At 40.2% G+C, this 26,132-nt stretch overlaps 1 protein-coding gene across 1 annotated transcript in view; it reads right to left on the bottom strand.

Annotated features, from left to right (window-relative positions):
* The window catches only part of SAMD7 (sterile alpha motif domain containing 7), a 32,540-nt gene extending 9,718 nt beyond the window's left edge, over positions 1-22,822 (bottom strand). Inside the window, exons 1-8 of the mRNA XM_034957710.2 lie at positions 22,728-22,822; positions 18,595-18,683; positions 17,682-17,797; positions 10,792-10,918; positions 9,041-9,165; positions 5,252-5,330; positions 3,208-3,836; positions 1,810-1,931 (exon numbers count right to left, since the gene is read on the bottom strand). Of these exons, the coding sequence (XP_034813601.1) occupies positions 1,810-1,931; positions 3,208-3,836; positions 5,252-5,330; positions 9,041-9,165; positions 10,792-10,877 (1,041 nt within the window). The 5' untranslated portion in view covers positions 10,878-10,918; positions 17,682-17,797; positions 18,595-18,683; positions 22,728-22,822. The remainder of the gene's footprint in view (positions 1-1,809; positions 1,932-3,207; positions 3,837-5,251; positions 5,331-9,040; positions 9,166-10,791; positions 10,919-17,681; positions 17,798-18,594; positions 18,684-22,727) is intronic.
* Positions 22,823-26,132: the final 3,310 nt, after the last annotated feature.

Below are 26,132 nucleotides of genomic sequence, written 5' to 3'. Positions count from 1 at the left end.
CAGTTGATGCCACCTGCTGTCACTTGGAGGGAGTATACTTTAATGGGGAAACTAAAGCAGGACTTGATCCTAAACAAATTTGAGACATATCTAGAAATAATTGCTACCACTTCTTGGGGTAGGGAAGAGGGCGCTGACATCCTGTCAGTGAGAGATAATGAGTCAGCAGAGTTTGGAGTACTCATGTTTATGTGACTTCTGTGTACCCACAGGGGACATTTGGGATTTTAAACTATGAAAAGCATGTAATATTATTTATTACAAGAGCTATTATTATAAATTGCACTTTTCTGACTATGGATCACTAAGAATAATCAGAGTTCAAATTCAATGTGCCAGATCTTAGCAATCACATGCTTATTAAATAAGGGTTGCTCTTCCGGTTGTTATCAGAAGTTAGCAACTTAATTGAACCCGTGGTTGACATGGCACTTGAAGTGGTATAGATAAATTTAAAAAGTGGCTTACCCATGACTAATGACTAATTTTTAAAAATAAGGTTATAACCATTGAACAGGGTAGAGTAGGCCAAAAACTTTTTATCAGGTTATGCAAAAGACAAAAATGGGTGACTTGAAGAACACAACTTGCTTCATAAGAAACTTGAGGTTTGGCCGTCTTTTGGGTATAATGATGAAATTCATGTTTATTGAGTATTTACAAGGTGCCATGCACTCTAATGCTCACAAAAATCTCTGAAAATGTATTATTATGATTATCTTCATTTTACAGATAAAACAACTGAGGCACAGAGAAGGGAGGCAACTTGTTCTAGGTCACACAGCCAGAAAATAGAAAAGCCAGGATTTGAATTTGTACTTTCTGGCTTCAGAAGCCATATTCTTAGTAACTACTCTATATAGTTTTTCCATAAGTCCCGTAAACTGAACTAAAAAATAATAATAATAAAAAGAAAAAGAGTTAACAGTATCTCACTGTAGACAAACATTTCACAAAACAGATCTGGAAAATAATCAGCTCTAGTATCAGTTAATTATGATGTAGTTAAACCTTAATATCCTTTTCTTGCTTTCTTTTCCTTTAACATGCAAACCAAAAATGATACTAGATTTAGTAGGCACTTTATTGCTTAGAATTGTATTATTAAATAACTCAAAAAAGTAAACTAAATGCATGAAAATGTAGCATTGACATAAACTTCAAAATTTTACCAACCTATGAATTTTGTCACAAATTTTTCAATACTAGTGAGGCTAGTTTTGTTTCTAACTGCCCTGATAGTTCATTATAGTTTTTTAAAATGGTATTTTATGCCAGATTGAATATGTTGTATGCATTTTTATATATTGTCCCAGCATAAATACAGAATTTAAAATAATGAATTTCTAACTTTTCAGATATTGCTTTCTTGTTCTTTTTAGAATGAAGTGTATATATTCCTGTTACTTACAGTGAGTAACCTAAAACTTCTCACCCAGAAGTCTGTGCTCCAAAAATGTTTGCTATGTGGATAAGTAGGGAATGTAGTCGTTATTTCCCATTCTTTTTGGATGTTCAGCTTCTGAACCTTCTTCTAATTTTGGGAGAATTCCTACTTCTTAGGAGTCTTGATAGGAAAGAAGCTAAAGACAGACAATGGCTTTCCCAGCCTCCCCAGATGCTGGGGTGTGGGTGTATGACCCAAGTTCCACCAATCAGAGACCTGTCCCAGGGTAGACACTGGCATAAAAAAGAGAGATTAGTAGGAATCCTTTCTGGAGGCACAATGCAAGTTTGACCTAATTCATTATGCAGGAAAGATATTTCAAACTGTTTTTCTTGTATGGAAATACTTAAACATTAAGTCACCTGAGCATAGTCTGAACAACCTGGAAGGCTGCTAATGAAGCTGTGCACATCATCCACGGTCCACTTCTGAATATCTTCATCCAAAGAAAGATTCCCCCCAATTGTAACCAGTGCATGTGTTCCTTTAAAATGGAAAGAAATTGTGGCATAAAATACATACAGGTTTATGTATAGTTACATTAATTTCCTTATATTCTATCACCCCAGAGTGGTCTTGATTTGCAAACGCCTTACAAGATATTAAGAATTACTAGGAGATGTTTTCTAAATGCTTCAGCTGCCTCCTTTCTTTTCTTTCTCTGAAAAGATCTTTACTGATAGCATTTATTGAAGTAAACAAGTTCCAGGTTTGCACCAGCTTCTCTCAGATTACAACAGAAATGCCCCATGGATTCTATTCTCCAGATTAATGTTACTATGTTTTTGTGATAGGTGATTATCCTGCTTTCGAGATGAGACAATAATTTAGCTACATTTTCATCAGAATGGCAAATTAACACTTTGTAGGGAAACAGTTGGTATGGTGGCTGTATTACATGCCCTTCACAATCCCTGTGTCTTAAAATATTTTTTTTTTTATCTAAAGGAGTTCTAGAAAACTATTCAGTGTGCGTTTCTGTCATGAAGTTCATTACTATTTTTAAATTTGAAACTATCAACAGTATTGGACACTGAAAGGTAATACTTCTGCTTAATTGCCTGTTTTTTCATATACTTAAATATCAGGGAGATAGAATTCACACTTTGAAGCAAGATGCCTCTCTGCTTTGTGTTGAAGAAATGAACACTAAATTACATTAAAATCTTAAATTAAAATTCTATTACGTTTCCCAAGATATTTACCTTCCCAGCCTTTGTTGAAAATTCTCTATATAGCAAAATATAAACAGAGGCTAGTTTCACTGATATGGCTTATTAGCACTGATAGAATAAAATGATGCTAAGAAAAGGTAATTCCAAGCAGGATTAAGAAAAAGAAAGATAAAGCCGGGCGTGGTGGCTCACGCCTGTAATCCCAGCACTTTGGGAGGCCGAGGCGGGCGGATCACGAGGTCAGGAGATTGAGACCATCCTGGCCAACATGGTGAAACCCCGGCTCTAATAAAAATACAAAAAAATTAGCCGGGCGTGGCAGCATGCTCCTGTAGTCCCAGCTACTCGGGAGGCTGAGGCAGGAGAATGGCGTGAACCCGGGAGGCGGAGGTTGCAGTGAGCCGAGACTGCGCCACTGCACTCTAGCCTGGGCGACTGAGCGAGACGCCGTCTCAAAAAAAAAAAAAAAAAAAGAAAGAAAGAAAGATAAAAAGAGGCAGGATGGTTACAGTTTATTATGTAGTAACCTACGGACTTGGCAACCTGTAGTTAATGAGGATCTGCCATTGGCCCCTGGACACCCACCTGGCAGAGATGGTCGAGGAACTGGAGGGAAAACCCCATTCTTTTCATCACAGGTTGCAAAAATCTGCTCCGAAGCCTCCTCTTTCCCATCGTCCCAGGCCTTTGCTTTCAGGGTAGTGGTGTGAGATCCCCAGGGTTTCCTATGGGTGGGCTCGAGCTCTCCACAGGTGTTGGCAAGAGCTGTCGTTGGCTTTTCATTCGTTTCACTTGACTTCTGGTTGTTGGGTTCTTCAATGTCTGGGTCTTTTGCATAATGATCCTCTTCATAGGGAACTGCATGAGTCTGACCTAGGATTTTTTCTTCTGCTTGACTTTTGGAACTCTCAGCATCACTGTCTAGACCTTTTTGATTCCCTGTATTTTTCCTGAGTCGACGACATCTCTGCCCCCAGCTCTCCTCAAAGTGTGGTGCAGTTGCCGCTAGCATGGGGTTTCCCTGAAGGTTTCTGAGGGTGCTTCTGTGGAAATGCAGGTCACCGGCAGGGAGCATGCTCCTCCCATGGTAGGCAGCGGGGGCAGCTGGGACACTGGAGCCATAGAGGAAGGGTATCCCTAGGCCTGCTAGTCCCTTGGGATTAATTTTTTCCATTCTCCTTTGCTGGTAAATAGCATACATTTCCATTTCTGTCCTAAAAACAAAACAATATATTTTATACAGCCCAAGAAAACCACTATCAATGTAATTTTAGTGACCCCTTGCCTTCCCTAAAATAGTCCTCACACTGTTTATCTGAAGTTTGTTTGGTGGAAACATGAATCCCCCACAAAGCCACTGGGAAGGAGAGTTTTGAGTAAGATCTGAAGCTTTGTCTGAGTCTCACAATGGAAGTCCAAAGGCCAGTCTTTAGAGTGTTACCTCTAAACAGACGAGGCAAATTTAGCAGGGATGGGGCTTATGCAGCACAGCTAGTTCCTTGCCAGAGATTAATCCTCAAAAAACCTGAAGTACTGGGAAGAGGTTTTCAAACACTGCAAAATAATCTTAGTGAGATTCAAGAAAGACAATTAGACATTGCAAGTCTCAATATTTATAAATAAATGCAAGTGGCTGGGGAAGAGCAGAGGAAAAGACTCGGTAGTTTTGCTTACTTCACTTTGCTTTTTGGTCCTCAACTGGACCCCTTTGGGTTCAGCGATGAGAAAGTTGACTCTGCCTTCTCTTACCCTGGGGCCATACCCTATTCATTGTTATACTTTTCTTTCTCCTGGGTACTATAGCTGAAGGCCACTGTTGGGCTGACATGGGTGTTGTCTGAGTTCTGATGGCATAATCTGAAGTCAGGTAGGCAAACTTGGCTCCTATCTTTGTGCAAAATTGAAGTCATTTAAGACAGTAATGCCAATATGAATTTCAGAGGAGTCGTAGGCATTTTAATTATGGGACACTGATGGTCTTTTGCAATCTGTGTACTAATACTACTGTTAGCTTCACTGTGTGATTTCTTTTTATTTGTTCGAGACGGAGTCTCACTCTGTTGCCCAGGCTGGAGCACAGTGGTGCAATCTTGGCTCACTGCTACCTCCTCCTCCCAGGTTCAAGCAATTCTCTGCCTCAGCCTCCTGAGTAGCTGGGATTACAGGCGCCTGCCACTACCTCTGGCTAATTTTTTTGTATTTTTAGTAGAGACGGAGTTTCACCATCTTGGCCAGGCTGGTCTTGAACTCCTGACCTCATGATCCACTCACCTCGGCCTCCCAAAGTGCTGGGATTACAGGCCTGAGCCACTGCACCCGGCCGTGATTTCTAATCTTGCTTTTATGCTTAACCAACCTGCATACATGTTTGTATTCATTTCTTTTTCTTTTTTTTTTAAGTGAAAGCAAGTTTATTAAGAAAGTAAAGGAATAGAGAATGGCTACTCCATAGGCAGAGCAGACTATGTATCTTTTTGTAATCTGCCTGAAATACTTTATGTAAGTAATTTGTGTGTGTGTATTTATTTGTTATATATATTCATCTATTCATTTGTTATATGAAGATAACAAGTGAATAAATGAGCAAGTGAATGAATAGAGAATAAATAAAACAACATTGCCAAATTACCTGGCAGTATGATGCCTTTGAATCATTTCATTCCTTCTGGCCACTGCCTTTATGGATTCAGGTGGTAAAATGCCCCAACCTTAAAAAAGAAAACCACCATCCCACCCCACAAATAAATTAAAAACATGCATTTGAAAATAATAAAATAAACTATAACAATGTAAAACAGTATCTGAAAAAAAAAAACCCAGCAATTGCGCACAATTTTGTAAATGGTATCAGATCATTGCAGTTCGGTATCTTAGAGTCACATTGGTGACAGCATGACAAATACCAGATAATTTTTTGTTCTTTAATTGTTGGTCTCATGACTGGTGGCATTTTCCTGCCATACTTTAATAGGAAAAAGATGAAGTGATTTGTGAATCTCGTGATCTGTGCCTTTTTTGGTCTTTTAAAAGTATACCTATTTTTTGGGTACCACTTGATGTTTTGATATATGTATATACATTGTGGAATGATTAAATCAAGCTAATTACCATATGCCTCACCTCACATATTTATCACTTTTTGTGGTCAGAAGATTTATAATCTATCCTTTTTTTTGAGACAGGGTCTCGCTCTGTCATCCAGGCTAAAGTGCAGTGGTGTGATCTTGGCTCACTACAACCTCTACCTCCCAGGTTCAAGCAATTCTCCTGCCTCAGCCTCCCAAGTAGCTGGGATTACAGGTGCATGCCACCACACCCAGCTAATTTTTGTATTTTTAGTAGAAATGGGGTTTCACCATGTTGGCCAGGCTGGTCTCGATCTCCTGACCTTGTGATCTGCCTGCCTCAGCCTCCCAAAGTGCTGGGATTACAGGCGTGAGCCACTGCACCTGGCCAGAAACAATTTTTTATATTCACTTTGCACCAAGCCAGTAAAGTGCATTAAATTTCTACCAATAATCTATCTTGAAAGAAATCATACTAGATCTTTTTTAAAAATGAGGTTCTTCGTTATCTGTAAAATCAAGGAGTTAGATGAAGTGATCACCAGGAATCCTTCTAACTGTAAAGCTCTAGGTTTTTTGTAGTTCAATAGCTTTGAGATACTCTCTTTTAGACAGCTGGCATGTATGAAGCTACCAATTCATGGCATACTGCCCACAGACACAGAGAAAGTCTGTGCAAGAAGTCCAGTCTAGAGAGCACAATACTAACTGCCTGGATTTTAGAACCCTCTGAGGTCTGGTCTCAAGAAACCTTCTCCCATACTTTCTCTTTCCCAAACAGGCAATATCAAACTTAATGTTAGTTCAGTTGTATAATTCACTGCTACCTAACAACCCTGTTTTGTAAACAGATCCCTGTCTTAGTTTCTATTTTGCTAACTTAGTAGCTCAGTTTTTGTAGGACTGAGGCCTTATCTCACCCATGCTTTCTCTTATACTTCAGCCTTGAGGTTGGAGACCTGACCTAAGTCCAGGCTGGAGTGTAATGGCATGGTCTCGGCTCATTTCAACCTCCCTCTCCCGTGTTCAAGTGATTCTCCTGCCTCAGCCTCCCAAGTAGCTGGGACTACAGGCATGTGACACCACACCTGGCTAATTTTCATATTTTTAGTAGAGACGGCGTTTCACCATGTTGACCAGGATGGTCTCAAACTTCTGACCTCGTGATCTGCCCGCCTTTGCCTCCCAAAGTGCTGGGATTATAGGCATGAGCCACCACACCTGGCCTGCAGTGCAGCTGTTTTACTAGTCTATTGGCCTGTTGTCTGTAATCATGGGCTGCAGATTACCGGGTTATTGCTGCCAGGTGGCTTCCATCCAGGATCTGTTGTTGGACTGTCTCCTTTGGTCCTTGAACCAATTTACTGGGTGGGCCCAGTTCCAGATCTGGCCCTTGCTTGGATGCTTGCTCTCATTGCAGTTAAATGGATTCGTGACCCGTGGTAGAAACATGCTCAAATCCAGGCAGGCCAGTCTCTTCCCTGACCCAGGCGTGAATCCTATTTCTTTTTGTGTCAGGCTTTCCCTTCACATTGCTCCCATCTATTAAGAGTTGCTGAAATTGTGGAGCAGGGATAAGCATAAACTTATGAATATGGTTTTGGGGGGGATAGAAGATACACCAGTTTGAGCTTCAACATTTTGAGGAAATTCTCACCTCCTAGTCTCTCCTGAGCCCTCACAAGTCATGTTTTCACCAACACGACTCTACTGAAATTGCTCACATCAAAATCTCTGATGACCGCCACATAGCGCTAAATCTAATGATATATTCTCAGTTTTCATCTTACTTGCTCTGCAGATGGCACACTTGACACAGTTGCTCACTGTCTCCTTAAAATAGTCCAATGTAAAATGATTGTAAATCTTCTGACCACAAAAAGTGTTAAATATGGCTGGGCATGGTGGCTCACACCTGTAATCCCAGCACTTTGGGAGGCTGAAGCAGGTGGATGACTTAGGTCAGGAGTTCCAGACCAGCATGGCCAACAGGGTGAAACCCTGTCTCTACTAATAATACAAAAATTAGCCGGGTGTGGTGGCACACACCTGTAATCCCAGCTACTTGGCAGGCTGAGGCAGGAGAATCGCTTGAACCAGGGAGGCAGAGGTTGCAGTGAGCCAAGATTGTGCCATTGCACTCCAGCCTGGGCAACAAGAGTGAAACTCCATCTCAAACAAACAACAACAACAAAAAAGGTGATAAATATGTGAGATAAGGCATATGGTAATTAGCTTGATGTAATCATTCCACACTTTCTTCCTGTGGCTTCCAGGCCACCATGCTCTCCTGGGTTTCTTGCTACCTCACTGGTTCCCCTCACTTGTTTTGCTTCTCCCTTGCTTGCTCTTCCTCATCTCTGGACTCTGTTAGTGGGTTCCAGAGATGCTCCTTTTACCTCTTCTATCTGCACTCTCCCCATAGGTGATCTTATCTAGCCTCATATATGCTGATTACTTCCAAAAGTATATCCCTAAGTTGTCCTCAGACATTCTCCCTGCACTTCTGCTGCCTTCCTGACCTCTCCGCTTGGGTGTCTGTTAGGCATCTCAGATGTAATACGAGCAAGCTGAGCCTCTGATTCTCTCCCTCTGCAAGAACTCTGTTCCTTCCACAGTCTTCCTCAACTCAATGAGCAGCAACTCCATCTTTCCAACTACTTGCACCAAAATTTTTGATGTCATTCTTAGTATCTCTTTCTTCCACCTTCCACATACACACTGTGAGAAAATCCTGTTGTTTCTACAATCAAAATAATTACAGGATTTAACCACTCTTTATTATTCCTACTGCCACCGTCCATGGCCAAGCTGTCATAATCTTTTAGCTATTCTAATAGCCTGCTAATTCCCATCAGTTTATTCCCAGAACTTTGATCCCATCAGGTTTGTCCCCATCTCAGAAGCCAGAATTATTCTGGTAACATTTAAGTCAGACCATGTTGCTCTTTTGCTCAAACCCCTTGATGGCTTCCCTTTTTACTCAGAATAAAAGCCAAATTCTCACTATGACCGTCGGGCCCATGTAAACTGCCTTAAGCCCCATTAATTCTCAGATCTAATCTCCTCATAACTTTATCAGTTCCTCATGTGTAAGATAAGACAAATAGTAATACTGCAGTTCTTCACGTTATTCATGAATAAATTGACACTTAGAGGAGTTAAGCAGCTTACACTTGGTCACACAGTGGTAGCACCATGATCTGAACCTAGGTGGTGACTACAGACACTACAGAGACAACCACCACACAGATCTGCCTCCAAAATTTAGCAGTAAAATGATGGCAAACTTAGTGCATCCATCCAGTTCAAAATGACTCCACAGATGAGAGCCAAACTTCTATTGCTCATACCTGGGTAGATCCGACTGGACAACACATTTGCCATATTTGTGTTTGGTAGAACAGAGGATCCAAATTGGGAAGGAACGCAAAACTGTCTTGGGTCAGTTGGAGCTACGGTGGAAGGCAATACATCTCTGAGAACAAAAAGATATAAAATAAAATAGGTAAAATGAGGTTGGAGTACACAATTTCCATGGCCGAGACAATGAGATTTTGTTATTGCCATATGGGATTCTATCATCTCTTCTCAAGATGAAATACAAAAGTCCTGGAGTCTTTATGAATTTACGGAGAAATATGGTGGAAAGATCGGGAAGTACTCCACTAACGAAGGACTGACCCAGCGGACAACAAAATGAGAAAGCAGGAAAGGAAAGTTTTAGGGATGTCTGGAAAAAACATTTAAATAAATCAACACTGCTCTCTGATTTTTCATGACCAACAGTCTACTGCGACCACAAATTCTTTTCTCATTTAATGGACATACTTTGGTTGGGTTTACCATCTGGGATCAATGTTTGAGTACCTGGGTGGACAACTTATTTTTCTAAACTTTAGTGGTCTCTAGAAGTTCCACTTTACTGTTCACACTCCATAAACAAGGATAAATAATGAGTTCTGCTTTCTCTCCTGAATGTCAAAATATTCTAAACAACAACAAAAAACAAAAAAACAAGGGAAGGTAAGTTATTTCCAGAGTGTGCAACCCAAATACTTATAATTTACTTTTTATTGAAAAGAAATAATGGTTTCTTCACGGGAAATCCAGGGTACCCAGTTGTTATGGACTTGTTTCCCCTCCCCACCAAAAAATTAGCATGTTGAAGCCTTAACTGCTAATGTGACTGTACTTGGAATAGGGCCTTTAAGGAGGTAATTTTGATTAAATGATATTATAAAGGTGGGGCCTTAATCCGATAGTACTAGTGTCCTTTTAGGAACAAGAGATACCAGGGATCCCTTTCTGCAAATGCACACTAGGAAGGGCTATGTGAGGATACAGTGAGCAGGTGTCTGCCTATAAGCCAGCAAGAGAGACCTCACCAGACACCAACCCTGCAGCACCTTGATCTTGGACTCCCAGCTCCAGAACCACGAAATAAAGTTCCGTTGTTTAAACCATCCAGTATGTAGTATTTTATTATTTTTATTTATTTGTTTATTTTTTCTGAGATGGAGTTTCGCTCTTGTTGCCCAGGCTGGAGTGCAATGGCACGATCTCAGCTCACTGCAACCTCCACCTCCTGGGTTCAAGCGATTCTCCCACCTCAGCCTCCCGAGTAGCTGGGATTACAGGCCTGCGCCACCATGTCTGGCTAATGTTTTGTATTTTTAGTAGAGATGGGGTTTCTCCATGTTGGTCAGGCTGGTCTCAAACTCCTGACATTGTGATCTGCCCACCTCGGCCTCTCAAAGTGCTGGGATTACAGGCGTGAGCCACTGTGCCTGGCTGTCTGCAGTATTTTATTATGGCAGCCCTAGAAGACTATTACTCCAGTGTTTGCACCTGCACAATGCCTGTCATATAGTATGTGCTCATTAATTATTTGCTGAATGAGTAGGTCAAGCAGGTCTCAGAGGAGAAATGACAGCAGATGTCTTGAAGGTGAGGCCAGCAGGGTGTCTTGACTTGAATTACTGCACCACAGTTCACTGAAATAATATTAGGCAATAAAACAACACTAGACTTAACATCATTCCAAAACGTAATGATTGTCCATGTTGTTCTTTGATCAAACTATTATATTGAAGAGAAATACCTGTCCACAGTTGGAGGACCAAATGGTGAGGGGATCAGTGGGATTGTCTGCTGCCCTGTTGGTGTCAATAAAGGGTTCACAGCCATCACCGGGTTTGTCTTCAATATCTCTCGCCACTAATGGAGTTCTAAAAAGAACCAGATAGACACTTTAACAAATAACTCTACTTTTTGTGAACTATTTGAATTCTTCTTGAACACAATAAAAGCCTTTTTTATTTTCACAACACTTGGGAAGACTAGCTACACCAAGCTTTTGGTTACACAAAAACCCCAGATATAATTGTAGAACTCAGTATTTTATCAGTATGCCCTTGGAATTTGTTGCAGAGTTCACAGGTAATACAGTACCAAACTACAAGCAATAATAAAATTAAACCAGCCTTGCAAGATTCCAGAAATACCAATGTCCTTTCTTTTTTGTTGTTGTTGTTGTTTTTTGAGATGGAGTTTCAATTTTTGCCCAGGCTGGAGTGCAATGATGCAATCTTGGCTCACTCCAACCTCCGCCTCCCGGGTTCAAGCCATTCTCCTGCCTCAGCCTCCGGAGTAGCTGCGATTACAGGCACCCGCCACCATGCCTGGCTAATTTTGTATTTTTAATAGAGAGGGTTTCACCATGTTGGCCAGGCTGGCCTTGAACTCCTGACTGCAGGTGATCCACCCGCCTCAGCCTCCCAAAGTGCTGGGATTACAGGCGCGAGCCACCGTGCCTGGCCCCAACTTCCTTTCTTGCAACTTACTTTGATTCTTACATTTCCAGAGGTACAAATGCATAAATTCTCCCATATGTTCAATCTTTGGAAAAATATTCCTATTTAGTTGATAAGATTTAACACCAGAAAATGAGGGAGGAGAATATTTTTAATGTCTAAAAGTATATCTAATTAGAAGGGATACAGACTGCATGAGACTGTATTTAATTAGAACTGTGATCAAATTATAGCCAAGTTTACATAAATACAAATATTCATATGCTTTACCTTCAGAAACTAGTGATCAGAAAAAAGGACTACTGTTAAAGGGATAACATTTTTCCTGACATTTTCTTGTTCTTTAATATCCTTTGAATGATTTTAAATATAAAAACAAGTACTAGTTGAACAGGTCATTTTAGCTTCTTCTTCATTCTCAACTCCCACTTTTAAAATATCTGAGAGCTCTGAGACAGAGAGTAGAACAATGGTTACCTGGGATGGGTAGTGGGGTAGGAGGGGGAAGGGAGGATGGTTAATGGGTACAAAAATATAATTAGATAGAATGAATAAGATCTAGTATTTGATAGCACAGCAAGATGACTGCAGTCAACAATAATGTATTGTACATTTAAAAATAACTAATCGTAGGGCCAGGTGCGGTGGCTCATGCCTGTAATCCCAGCACTTTGGGAGGCTGAGGCGGGCGGATCGTTTGAGGTCAGGAGTTCAAGACGAGCCTGGCCAACATAGTGAGACCCTGTCTCTACTGAAAATACAAAAATTAGCCAAGTGTGGTGGTGCGTGCCTGTAATCCCAGCTACTCGGGAGGCTGAGGCAGGAGAATTGCTTGAATCTGGGAAGTGGAGGTTGCATTGAGCTGAGATGGTGCCACTGCACCCCAGCCTGGGTGACAGAGCGAGACTCCATCTCAAAAATAAATAAACAGGCCGGGTGCGGTGGCTCATGCCTGTAATCCCAGCATTTTGGGAGGCTGAGGCGGGAGGATCATGAGGTCAGGAGATCGAAACCAGCCTAGCTAACATGGTGAAACCCTGTCTCTCCTAAAAATACAAAAAATTAGTCAGGTATGGTGGCGGGCACCTGTAGTCCCAGCTACTCAGGAAGCTGAGGCAGGAGAATGGTGTGAACCTGGGAGGCGGAGCTTGCAGTGAGCCGAGATTGTGCAACTGCACTCCAGCCTGGGTGACAGAGCGAGACATCGTCTCAAAAAATAAATAAATAAATAAACAAACAAACAAATAAAAATAAAAATAACTAAGTATAATTGGATTGTTTGTAATACAAAGAAATGATAAATACTTGAGGTGATGGATAGGCTGTTTACCCTGATGTGATTATTATGCACTGTACTCCCATATCAAAATATCTCATGTGCCCCCGTAAGTATATACACCTATGTACCCATGAAAATTAAAAATTAAAAATAAATAAATAATTGGGTTTTCTTAGTGTTTTTAAAAATCTGAGATACCTGCAACTATGTTTAAAGAAAAAGATACTAGGAAGAAAATGTTCTGCTTTTCAAAGTAGTGACATTTATTTCCTTGTGTGTATTTGATTAAATTATGTGTTTGATTTAATTTTTAAAAGAGGTTAATTCATTCACATGGTTCAAATACTAAAAATATAATGGTATTTAAATATACAATCACTTTGTTAGCTTCTTTTTCAGACCTAACCCCACTAATCAAATTGGAAATCCAAGTCCATGGATCACCTAACATCAGCTTTTGCCATTCATACATACATATTAAAGTTCTTTATCTCCATTTACTTTCACTGTATTTCTGTGAGGTCAGTATACTTTCCTTTCTGATAGTGGCCTCAGAGAGTTTAGTTACCACCACACAGTCAGGATTAGAATAAAAATCTGTGCTAGGTGCCTGTAAGCCATGGAGGATGCCAGCAGAGAACACAGGCTGGGTCGGAGATGGGCTGGGCTCATAACTCTAGCGAGGACCCTGCCCCGCAACTTGAAATCTCAGGTGCTCCTCATGGGATTCGGTGCACAGCTGCCTTCTTCCCTCTAGACCATTTACAACAGAACAATGGGGGACACCACTAGGTGTTTCATTTTGAAAAATTGTTGAACTTTGATTTGTGTCGTGAATCGATGGTCTCTAGCAGAAGTTTGAACTTACTCATGAGTGAGGAATGAGATAGAATTTTTGATGTTACAGGCTCTATTTTGTTTTTTGTTTTGTTTTGAGACAGAGTCTCACTCTCTTGCCCAGGCTGGAGTGCAATGGCATGATCCTGTCTCACTGCAACCTCTGCCGCCTGGGTTCAAGCAATTCTCCTGCCTCAGCCTCCTCGGTAGCTGGCATTACAGGCACTCACCACCAGGCTCGGCTAATTTTTTTGTATTTTTAGTAGAAACAGGGTTTCGCCATGTTGGCCAGGCTGGTCTCAAACTCCTGACCTCAAGTGATCCACCTACCTCAGCCTCCCATAGCACTGGGATTAGACGTGTGAGCCACCACGCCTGGCCTATAGGCTCTATTTTGTACAGCAGTTATCTAGAACTTACTTGTCTAGCATAAAAGAAACTTTACCCATTGGACAACAGTTCTCCATTTCCATCACCCCCTAGCCTCTGGCAACCACTATAATATTTTCTGCTTCTATGAGTTGTACTATTTTAGACACCTCAGAGAAGAAGAATCATGCAGTATTTGTCCTGCTGTGACTGGCTTTTTCACTTAGCATACTGTCCTTCAGGTTCGTCCATTGTGCATGTCAAAATGTGTTAAGAAGGTAAATTTCATGTTGAGTGTTCTTGCCACAAAATCAAACAAACAAAAACAAAGGGACACAAGAAAACTTTAGGAAGTGTTGGCTATGTCTGTTACCTTGATTAAGTGATGGCTTCATGGATTATGTGTATGCCAAAACTCATCAAATTGTACACATTAAATAGCTGCAGTTCTTTTATATCAAATTTTCCTCAATAAGGCTATTTTAAAAAATACAGGGCTCAGGCTGGGTGTGGTGGCTCATGCCTGTAATCCCAGCACTTTGGGAGGCTGAGGTGGGTGGATCATCTGAGGTCAGGAGTTCGAGACCAGCCTGGCCAACATGGTGAAACCCCGTCTCTACTAAAAATACAAAAATTAGCCGGGTGTGGCACCTGTAGTCCCAGCTACTCAGGAGGCTGGGGCAGGAGAATTGCTTGAACTCAGGAGGCAGAGGTTGCAGTGAGCCAAGATCGCACAACTGCACTCCAGCCTGGGCAACAGAGGGAGACTCTGTCTCCAGAAAAAAAAAAAAAAAAAAAAAAAAAAAAATATATATATATATATATATATATATATATATATATATATATATATATATATATATATATGGCTCAGCTTGTATCCTATGTGATGTCTCAGACAAGTCAGGAAAAAGGAGAAGGAAAAAGCAAGAAAGAGAGGAGCAAGAATTGCTTAGAGGCTCACCACCTCTTCCTCTTACATGTTACCTTTAGGAAAAGCTGTGGAGATGAATCACCAAAAGGAGATGAGATTGTCTTACTTTGGAATCCCCAAAGGAGGCCCTAAGACAAGAAATTAACTACAGTAGTTTATTTGGGAGGTAATCCCAGGAAGCCCGTGTGAGGGAGTAGAAAAGCAAGACCAGGAAGGGAAAAGTCAATAAAGGGTGAGTGAATTAATGTGTGGGTTTTCACTGTGGGCAACTGGTGCTCAACCCTGCTGGGAGCCCTCTAAGAAATCTATGGTACACATCTCAGAATTGTCCTCATGAAGGGCAAAGAGTTGGCCCATCAACTTCTGTTGGCCATTGGTTGAGGGCACAGTTCTCCTTTGCATATGGGTTATGCTTGAGCTAGACACAACAAGCTCCTGTGGTGCAGGAGAAAACCTTCAGACTGAGAAAGGGAGATGCAGGTGCTTCAGATGGGAAATAACTTCCATGGTTGCAGGTGAATTCAGAAGGAAGCCAAGAAGATGTAAGGTAGGGCAGCAACAGTGACTAGTGCTATTGTGGCAATGTGGCAGACTTCTAATGTCATTCCAGTAGATAATTGGCACAAATGCCTTTCTTCTGAAATACCAGGTTTGCCAGGCTTAGGCATATATATATGAGGCTCTGTAGGGTCCATTGTCCGCAACAAAACAGCAGGATTTTTTTTTTTTTTTGCCATTAGTCACAAGTTATGTGAAATAAGTGGGAGAACTCAGTGCTATCTGGCCAATGGGAAAGGATAAGTCTTATCTAATGTACCATTAAAGCTATCCTTGGTACCACATCTGTTCTTGATTCCATGGTTCTTGGGTCTGGCTTGCTTTCTTTTTGCAATGCCAGGGGAGTGGTTCATTGTTTTTTAATCAGTCCACCAAATTTTAATCTAAAATGCAAGCTATTCCGAGTGCCTGCAGAAATGTCCACATGTCATGGAAGTCCCTGGGCAGGACGATGAGTCATTGGCATCTGCAGCTCCTGTGTGTTACAGTTCTGGGCTCCACTTGGCTTCCCTCATTTCTTTTAATCCTTGCACTTATGAACTAGTACTTATTTACTTATCACTATCATATCGACTGATGCCCAAATTTTCCTTAAAGAAAAGGATTGCCTAGTTTCTTTTGTGCCTGTTATCATGCACATACCTCAAATTACATAGTTTTAACTTTTATTTTTCAGAGAAGTTTTCAGTTCACAGAAAAATGGAGTGGACAATACAGAGAGTTTTCATATCCTCCCCCAACACACACATGCACAGCTTCCTCACTATCAACATCCTGCATCAGAGTGTACATTTGTTACAATCAGTTAAGCTACACTGACACATCATTGCCACCCAAAATTCATAGTTTACATGTGGATTCACTCTTGGTGTTGGACATTCTATGGTTCTGACAAATGTAGAATGGCATTTATCCACCATTACAGTATCATACAGAACAGTTGCACTGCCCTATTTGCTTCAAAATTACATTTTGAAGCAAATAAAATCAGAATACTTTTAAGGCAATGTTCTAAGGTTGATCTGATCTTTCCCTTCATCAGCCAGGTAGATACTTGAAACTCCAAATTTGTGTTGCCTTAAAATCATTGTTTTGAGGGTACTGAGTCATGTGATCAAGCACGAGTCTTTAAATGTGAACTTTCATATTTTCAGGGCACCCCTTTCTATTTTAGACACATGTAGACAAATTGTAAACTAAGGTCACTTTGCAGTAGCAGATGAAATGCTCAAGTAAAAGTGCACACTGGAATATAAATTTTCAGTGCAGAGCGTGTCTGGTAATCCCAAAGTGAGGGAGTGCAGTGGTGCTTAGGTCTGCATTCAGGCTGGATTTCTCTGACCCAGAGCTCTAATCCTGGATGCCCAGCACATTAGGAGGATGAGGACTCCTTAATCTCTGTCTTCAGACTCTTACCCTCAACAAACCCCTCCAGGCAGCACATAGACGATTTACCTAGTGCTAATTCTGTCTCAACTGATTAGGGCAGTAGTAGTAAGACATGAACTTCATGAACTAAAGCCCTTGCCAAATCAGCAGATATTCACGGAATGATTTCCCAGTGCCCAGGAGCCAGGTGCCAATTTTATTATATTTGTCTGTTATTGGCTATACTGTGATCTTTCATTAAAATCAGTGCAATTTGAGTTTAGAAAATCCTATATTTGACTAATCGTATGTAGAATATTTATGGTATGTATGATGCATGTTTTCTGATTACATACATTAAAATGAATTAATTTTTAAGTAACTGCTGTATCTGGTAAGTTTTTGTATGTGAAAAGTAGATCAGTAGAATTAAATGTTTCCACAGTTCTGAGATAAATAAATGTAAGATAAATAGATGTAAATTCTTAAATTAAAATGAGAGCAATTTTTACAATTCAGGCCTGGCTTCTTGCGAGTTTTCTTGGCCTTCTCTTAGGCAGTACCCCAACACCTCCAAAGTAATTCCTCCTACTTATGTTTTGCAGAGGCCTTTGTAGTCCATCTCCTCCAACTCTCTCTGAGCACAACCCAAATAGGCCTTCTCCTAGGTCCCTCCATATCTTGCTCCCCTTCCCATCTCTGCCAAGGACAGAGGAGAACTTTAGAAAGACAGTTCATACGGAAGCACTTGGCAGTGCTGCTAAAATGTATTTCACTTTCCTAAAGGCATAAGCTTTAGTACTTTTCTAACTGCATTTCACCATAGCACATACCCTGGAAAGCATTGAAGACAGTGGGTTACGTGCTGGCTGCTGTCACTTCTTATTTCTTTTTACTCTGGAAGCTCATTTTCATTAGACCCATCCATGCCTTCTTGAAATGTCAGGTTCTAGGCACAATTACAAGTATTGTAAAGAAAAAGGTAAACCTTTGACATCATTAAATAAGTCAAAATTACGTAATTTCTACTGGACTCAATATAATTTATGTGCAACTACAGTTCATATAAATTATGTTCACTTTCTTCAAAAGATTGTGAAGCAAAGTCCATTATATATAAATCTGTAGAGACTAAAGTGAAATTCTAGCAGTACTCATATAATGGAACTGAATAGTAGGTATTTTAGTTAGTCTTAAAGAATGAATTAAGGAATATCAATATAGATTTTATTTCATGATTATCATTGATTGTTCCTCAGTGTTTTTCTGAAATTTTCTACTCTGACATTTCATGGTTCATACATCATGACAATTTTTGGAATATAGATATCTGTAGTAATGGGGGGCCATTGAAATAATAATATATAGTAAATAAACAGCAGTAATACATAGAGGTAGGTACTTCATCTATTTGAAGATAATAAAACAACAGTAAATTTACATACAACTTTGAACTGACTTTATCTTAAATAAACTTCATTTTACTTTCACTTAAAAAACTCCAAAAACTAAGACCAGGCAGTGTTTATTTGGTAGGAGTGGTATATCATCTTTACTCATTAGTAACTTCAGTCAAGTAGGAATTTATTAGCTCACATACTGTTAGCAATAGCCAGTAAAGTCTACACATAAACCTAAGCATTTCCTTTAAGATAAAGATGTCCTTTTATTTTATATGTGAAACATTTTACTCAGAGTAACTGGCCTCAATTTTGGGCTAATCAATGTGTAGAGTTACATACTTACATCCTCTATGAAGACTTCTTGTCTTTGATATTGCAGATGGAAGAACCATACAAAGACTTTCTGGCCTTCAACTGCAGAAGCTTCTCTGGCTGCGGGTTGAAAGGTACATCTGACAATTCTTTCAAAAATGGTCTTAATTCAGTTTAACCTTGCTTTAAATACAAATTCAACTAAGTTGATTAGTCCTATTTCATGACAGAAACTTTGCCCTCTGATATCCTCTACAGATAGGCTAAAAGATATTAAGCCCAAGGAAAGTGCCCTGCAAGGTGCATAAACCTGTCTCAGAGCTTAGCCTTTAGTGTAATCCTTCCTTAGCCTTTAAGATGCTTTGTGGGCATTCACTTAATACCACTGTTCAACTTGACACAAAAGAAATATACTATGCAAATAAGTAATAAGCTTTTCTTTGATGGAACTATATAGCCTATTCCATATTTCCAACAGGTTTCAAGTGGAAACATTTCTTTTGCGAGTAGGAAAAAAACCTAAGTTATTTTCCACAGAGTTGAAACATTTGATGAAAGATGGCACTCTATTTTAAAAAGAAGCTTCTATAATGGACAGCTGTACTTTAATTCTCACAGGCAGTGAGAAAACCCTTTATCATCTGTGTGAGAGCTGTGATCTATATAAGAGGGAAAACACGGAATTTTGAAAATGTGACCTGTTATATTTGCTAGAGAAACATTTATAGCTTGAAAAAGAACATCCATATTTTTTGATTCCTAGTAATTTACTAGTAGGAAGTACAAAATAAGAATTGAATATAAGAAATTTAAGTTGTGTTTCAAGTAATGCTTTAGGCTTCCAGTTTGAAGGTAACCTGCTCCTTTGTTGACACACATTTTTATCATTGGCTGTTGAACTCATTATAAGAAATAGCATGTGGAACTGACTGTATTTATTCCAGGGTTATTGTTCATAAAGCAGTGGTCAACAGCAGGGACTTAGATGACCAACAGACTCAATAAGCCTCAGCACCACCACTCATTAGCTGTATGGCCTGGCCAAGTTATTGAGCTTCTCTGAGCCTTAGTTTCCTCATCTCAGAAGAGCCCTTCTTGGGAAAGGGAAGGCAACAAGGTAGACAAAATGCTTGAATAGTTCTCACTAAACATTAGCCATTATGTTAGGTAACTATATTGCACAGAGTCCTCTGCTGAGGATCCATGGGAGGAATTTTTCTCAGCTTGTAGTACTAGGGACAATTGTTTTGTTGTTGTTATTGTTGTTGTTGTTGTTCTGAAAAATAAGGCCAAAATAAAACCTCAGGAATCACGTAACTAGTGTGTTGCAGTCTTTGTATTGGTTAGTAGGAAGTTCAGGACCTGCCTTTAGGCATGCATTTTATTATATTTTTATTTATTTATTTTTGAGACAAGTTCTTGCTCTGCCACCCAGGCTAGAGTGCAGTGGCACAATCATGGCTCACTGTAGCCTCTATGTCCCCAGACTCAAGCAAACCTCCCACCTTAGCCTCCAAGTAGCTGGGACCACTGGTGCACGACCGCATGCCTGGCTAATTTTTTTTCTGTATTTTTTTGTAGAGACAGGCTTTCGCCATGTTGCCTAGGCTGGTCTTGAACTCCTGGACTCTAGCAATCCACCCACCTCGGCCTCCCAATGTACTGGGATTATAGGCGTGAGCCACCATGCCCAGCCTAGACATGCATTTTAAAACCAGAAATGATCTATGGCTTCATCTTATTTTTCCTAACATTATTTTCCCTTTGCCCTAATTTTTACTAAACTGTCTTTCTTGTGTTGTATATGCATTATGAAGTGTCTCATAAATTATTAGCATTTATAATATTTATGCATACAGTTTTTGTTTTTTTGTTTGTTTGTTTGTTTGTTTTTTTGAGACAGAGTCTCACTCTGTCACCCAGGCTGGAGTGCAGTGGCGTGATCTCAGCTCACTGCAAGCTCCACCTCCTGGGTTCACGCCATTCTCCTGCCTCAGCCTCCTGAGTAGCTGGGACTACAGGCGCCCGCCACCATGCCCAGCTAATTTTTTTTTTTTTTTGTATTTTTAGTAGAGACGGGGTTTCACCGTGTTAGCCAGAATGGTCTCGATCTCCTAACCTTGTGATCTGCCCACCTCAGCCTCCCAAAGTGCTGGGATTACAGGTGTGAGCCACCGCGCCCCGCCCTAATGCATATACTTTGTTTGTAATCACTCTGGTAGTCTCAAATTAGAAGAGCTTGTATCTGAAAGACTTGCTTATACATTGTTCAACAGAAACTTATAAATGTATTGTTTTCATAGAAGCAACATCATAAAGAGTAATTAGGTTTGCACCAGCCCATAAACATCAATCTAACAGTGTAACAGCGGTACTCATTCCAACATAGAGCCACCATTTATATTTCTGTTTCTCTGGAAAATGTGATCAGTGTTATCAGTGGGGTTCATTAACGACATTTACTCCTGACTCAGCTCTGGTGAGTTCCCAAGACCCTCACTTGCGGTTGTTACTCCTCTTACTCCCCACACGAGCTCCTGCTATGACAGTGGGGCTGAGACTGTGTTAAAGAAGGAACTCTGGCAGGTGGAATGAGGTGAGTTAGAGGCTTCTAGAGTCTGAGGCTCTGATTGGAAGTGGGAGAGAAAAGGTAGGAACTTCCTTGTATTCAGTTAGTGCATACCAGTCTGGCTATGCCGATTGTTAAAATACTGACATTTCCCCACACTGGTTGGAAAATAGCCACTGCCCTGAGCCCCTAACTGCTCACCCACCCCAGTTGCTCCTGGACAACCTCTCCCCGCAGTGCAACATCTAAAGGGGTAGTTCCTAACGCAGCCGGGGGCAAGCGGCTCCTGCTTGGGCACCTCAGCCAGCCTCCAGTTGCAAACAAACCAGTCAGTTCTGGAGGTGACTACCCACTGAATGAGAGGGATCACAGTGCGGAGGAGTGGGAGGGCCCACAGGTCTCTGGCTATTTTGGGACTAATTGGAAGAAGCTCCACCGGAAGAGAGGAACAGGTGACAATAAGCCACCAGCAATGGCCTTGGGGATTATTTGTTAGTCATTCAGGAGTGTTGTAAATTTGCACCCTACACTCTGTACAAAGAAAAGCCTTTTTACTTTCCTGCAATTGATCTAGTATCCCTCCAAAATCCCATTCTCTGGGTAAGAGGTGAAGACTACATTTAGTCAAATCTGGTCAATTCCAACTTATTCAACAATATAAGGAGACAATGTTTCGCATGTAACGTAGTCTCTTCCAAGATGAAATTGTCTCTTTTGGATTTTTAATTCATCTCCTTTTCTTCCCCAAGATGACACGTGAGATGACACGTGTCCTGGTGATGGGAAAGTGGAGGATGGGGTATCAGAGAGTGTTGAGGGCCCATGTACTGCCCTTTGAGTCTCCTGATGCTGCCTCAGGCTGGAGGCTCTCGCTTTAGACACAGACATCATCGTGGTCTGTTTGCCAGGAGGTCCTCCTGGCTGACTCAGCATCATGTTGTCCCTTGCTGTGACAGGGACACAGTAGAGCTCTAGGGTCTGGTCCTGATGCCTGTTCATCCCTTGGCTTGCGCGGTCCTCGCTGTAGCCTTGGGCACATGTTATTTTTGCCCTAGCCTTGGTGACCCACCCTAGCAAGCTTCCCAGAAACAGCTTCTCTTATATTGCCCAAGGGCATGCAGGCACTTCTAGGTCCCTTCCACACCACACAGAGTCACTCAAGAAAGGTAACTCAGCCTGTCTCTGCCTGGCCTTGGCAACCCTAGGTTGTGCCAGGGCACACTGCTGAGAGGTTTTCTTCTAGGAAACCATGCAAAACGTGGGGGCAAGAGCCCTTCTGCACTTAGCTTTTCCCTCTACTCATCTAACACAGCTCCCCTCTTCTGGACTCCAGAGTACCCTTGAATGTTCCTGGATTCAAAGAATAGCCCAACTTTCTCCTGACTTGATGAGACTGCCTTATATACAGCTGTGGTCCTGTCTTCTAGTCCTGGCTCTTAGTATGTTAACCAGTGGAGATGATCCGAAATTTTTACCCATTCTCTCTCAACAAGGTTTAGTTTTGAAGACAAATATCTCAACTAAGTAGGTGAAAAAAAGCAATGTGAGACTCAAAGCCAGGCCACCTCAGTCTCCTTGATGACAGGAATTCTCACCTTCTCCCTCCCTGGGGAATGACCTCAGGGCTCCATCTCTGAGTCATCTGAAGCAGCAGCTGCCTTTGTATCTTCACATCTTTAAATTATCTCATCTATTGGAAAAATGTAAAGTTAGCTTGCAAATTTTGTTATGACTTACATCAGTAACTTCTGTAAATATAGTAAGGATATATTGAAAAATAAAGATTGATTTAGAACTATTTTATACGATCATTTGTTTTGATAAGCGCACAGTTCTGACCCACAATGTACTTGAAATGATTTTCTCCTACACTGTGTAGTTCTCGTTTTCTAGGAGATAAACATGTAAATATACAAATGGAATGTAATCGGATTCATTGCAAAGAAACTTTTTTCATGTAAACAAACGACTTCCAAAGAAAGAATAGGAAACATTTCCTCTTCATCTGTACTTCTCTTTCTTTGCCCAGATGTAGATGGTGCTTATTTCACAATCTAAGGAAACTGTGAAAAATTGAAATCTCTATCTCATGAAATTGTGGTTCACTTTTTAAAAATATAGTAGCATTAAATAAATTATTCTGATATTGTTATATGTGTTTTGTAATGCTTCTAACAATTAACAGAAGGCTGTATTTTATATAAGCCTTATGTGAATGAAAGTGTTTGCTTAGGGAAATAATTGACATAGAAATAACAAACAGTTTATAATCAATTGCATATAATCATTTCAATGAAGTATACTGTTGTTATAAAGGCAATTCCATTGAATCAGCTCTTTCTCATATAGATTATACAAATGAACAACAATTTGGAAATGGTAAGGTAAGAAAGACAGTCAACAGAGAGGTTTTCATTGTCATTTTCCTTAACTGCCTTAATTTAAAATGGTCTCACTTTCATTAATATTCCCTTTAAAAAAATTGCTAAAATTGAGAAAGCCACAGGCCCTGAGTAACAAAAATAATACTTAAAAAAATTTTCCACATGGTAAAGTGCTTTTAAAAATCATTTAATTTTAAATAATGCTTTCTAATGACCATAAAATGCTGAGCACCATGAGCTCTGTATGCTGAAGACATAGTTCTTGCTTCTAGTTTATAATCTATGCCTTCTTCTTTTTTTTTGTTTTGGCAAAGGACCCTTGTTTCTGCTATGTGATTCCCTTGTTCTTCCTTCTTCACTACTGAGATAGCATAAAAACTAAGCATGCAAAATAACTGATAAGGTATGTAAAAAGAAAGTTGACTGGGAAACAGGAAGAAATGACATTTCATTCTCAAATGGGCAAATTTTAATTTAAAAGGATCATCTAAACAATTCCACTTGTAAACTGGCTGTTGTTGGGATTATTTCCTTTAGTATCAAGATTGCAAGATAAAAACTTCTCTGGGGAATTTGAATCTAGGCTTCTGGAATTAAACTTCTGGAATTGAATGCATTTTTATTATGTGGATATTAATTGTTATGGAATTTGTTTCCAAAAATGATTGCATTTCTGCAAATAAAAACATTCCCCACAAAGCATGATTATGGAAAATGGGAACTGCAATTATTATGCTCTTATGGCTCAATAAAATGTTGAGCTCTTTTGCTGAGCGTCATTATGTTCATGGGTAACATATTTTCACTGTCATTAGAACACTTGCAAAATTAGGCTAGAATTACTCCATTGACTGCTATTAGCCAAAGCTCCAGGATCCAGTGCCAAAAATAAATCCTTGTAATAATAGACTTTAACAGTTGTACAAAGCAGGCTTTTAAATACTGGTTTCTGGAAACTAAATATTATTTGCTGTAACAAAGGGCCTATCATGCTTAGATATCTAGCCCAGCCTAGTTATATAGACAGATTTCCTTTTAATAATATGATAATGTTTACAGAAGTAGCATAATGACACTACTGATAACATTTTTTTCTCTGTTTAAACTCTTTTTTTGGTAAAGAGACTCTAGTTTTATAAATATTATCCTATTCACACCCCAAATACCCAGATATTTTACAAAGCAGTAATAGCATTTGAACAAATCCTGAAAAGATACAATAATTGCATTTCATACACTCTGGATCATTGACAAAATCAGAAGTGAACCCTGGGATCTCTCTGACTCTTGACGTAAGCAGTTCTCTTTTTCAAAGCAATCTCAGATGTCATTGTTTTATAACTAAATAATGAATCACTTTTATGAGTGTCGCATGGCATGAAATATCTTTTCTTTTCTTTCCTTTTTTTTTTTTTTGAGATGATGTCTCGCTCTGTTTCCCAGGCTGGCGTGCAGTGGCGTGATCTTGGCTCACTGCAACCTCCGCCTCCCAGATTCAAGTGATTCTCCTGCTTCAGCCTCCCAAGTAGCTGGGATTACAGGCATGCGCCACCACATCCAGCTAATTTTTGTATTTTTAGTAGAGGCGGGGTTTCTGCGTGTTGGCCAAGCTGGTCTCCAACTCCTGACCTCGGGTGATCCGCACACCTTGGCCTCCCAAAGTACTGGGATTACAGGCGTGAGCCACCGTGCCCGGCCATCTTTTTTACAGTTGTGATAAGTATATATAACATAAAATTTACCATCTTAATCATTTTTAAGTGTGCAGTTCAGTAGTAAACACATTCACATTGTTACACAGCAGATACCCAGAACTCTTTTTATCTTGCAAAACCGAAACTCTATGCTCATTGAACAACAACTCCCTTTGCCTCTCCCCACCAGGCCCTGGTAGCCGCCATTTTACTTTCTATAAGCTCTACAAATTTGACCACCGTAGGTACCTCATGTAAGTGAATCATACAATATCTGTCCTTTTGTGACTGGCTTGTTTCAATTAGCATAATGTCATCAAGGTTCATCCATGCAGTACCATGTGTTAGAATTCCTTTCCTTTTTAAGGCCAAATAAAATTCTATTGTGTGTATATACCACATTTTATCCATTCATTCATCCACAGGTGGACATTTGTGTTGCTTCTACCTCTTGACTACTGTGACTAATGCTGCTGTGAACGTGAGACATGAGTGCATAGATATCTCTTTGAGATCCTGCTTTTAATTCTTTTGGGTATATACCAGGAGCAGAATTTCTGGATCATTTTTTAAAGTTTTAATTTTTAAAAATTCTATTTTTTCATTTTTGAGGAACTGCCATGCTGTTTTCCACAGGAGCGGCATCATTTTATATTCCTGCCAGCAATGAACAAGTGTTCCAATTTCTCCACATTCTCACCAACACTTGTTATTTTCTGTTGTAGTTGTTTTTAATGATAGCTATCACGTTGTGCATAAGGGGGTACCTTGTTGTGGTTTTGATTTACACTTCCCTCATGATTAGGGATGTGGGGTATCTTTTCACCTGCTCATTGGCCATTTGTATATCTTCTTTGGAGAAATAGCTTTCAAGCCCTTTGCCCATTTTAAGATCAGGTTGCATTGTAGGCAAAACCTGAGT

Source organism: Pan paniscus, chromosome 2 (assembly GCF_029289425.2).
Source record: "Pan paniscus chromosome 2, NHGRI_mPanPan1-v2.0_pri, whole genome shotgun sequence".
Taxonomy (NCBI): Eukaryota; Metazoa; Chordata; class Mammalia; order Primates; family Hominidae; genus Pan; species Pan paniscus.
Note: the sequence above shows the minus strand (reverse complement) of the source record. Positions and strands in the feature narration are given on the sequence as shown.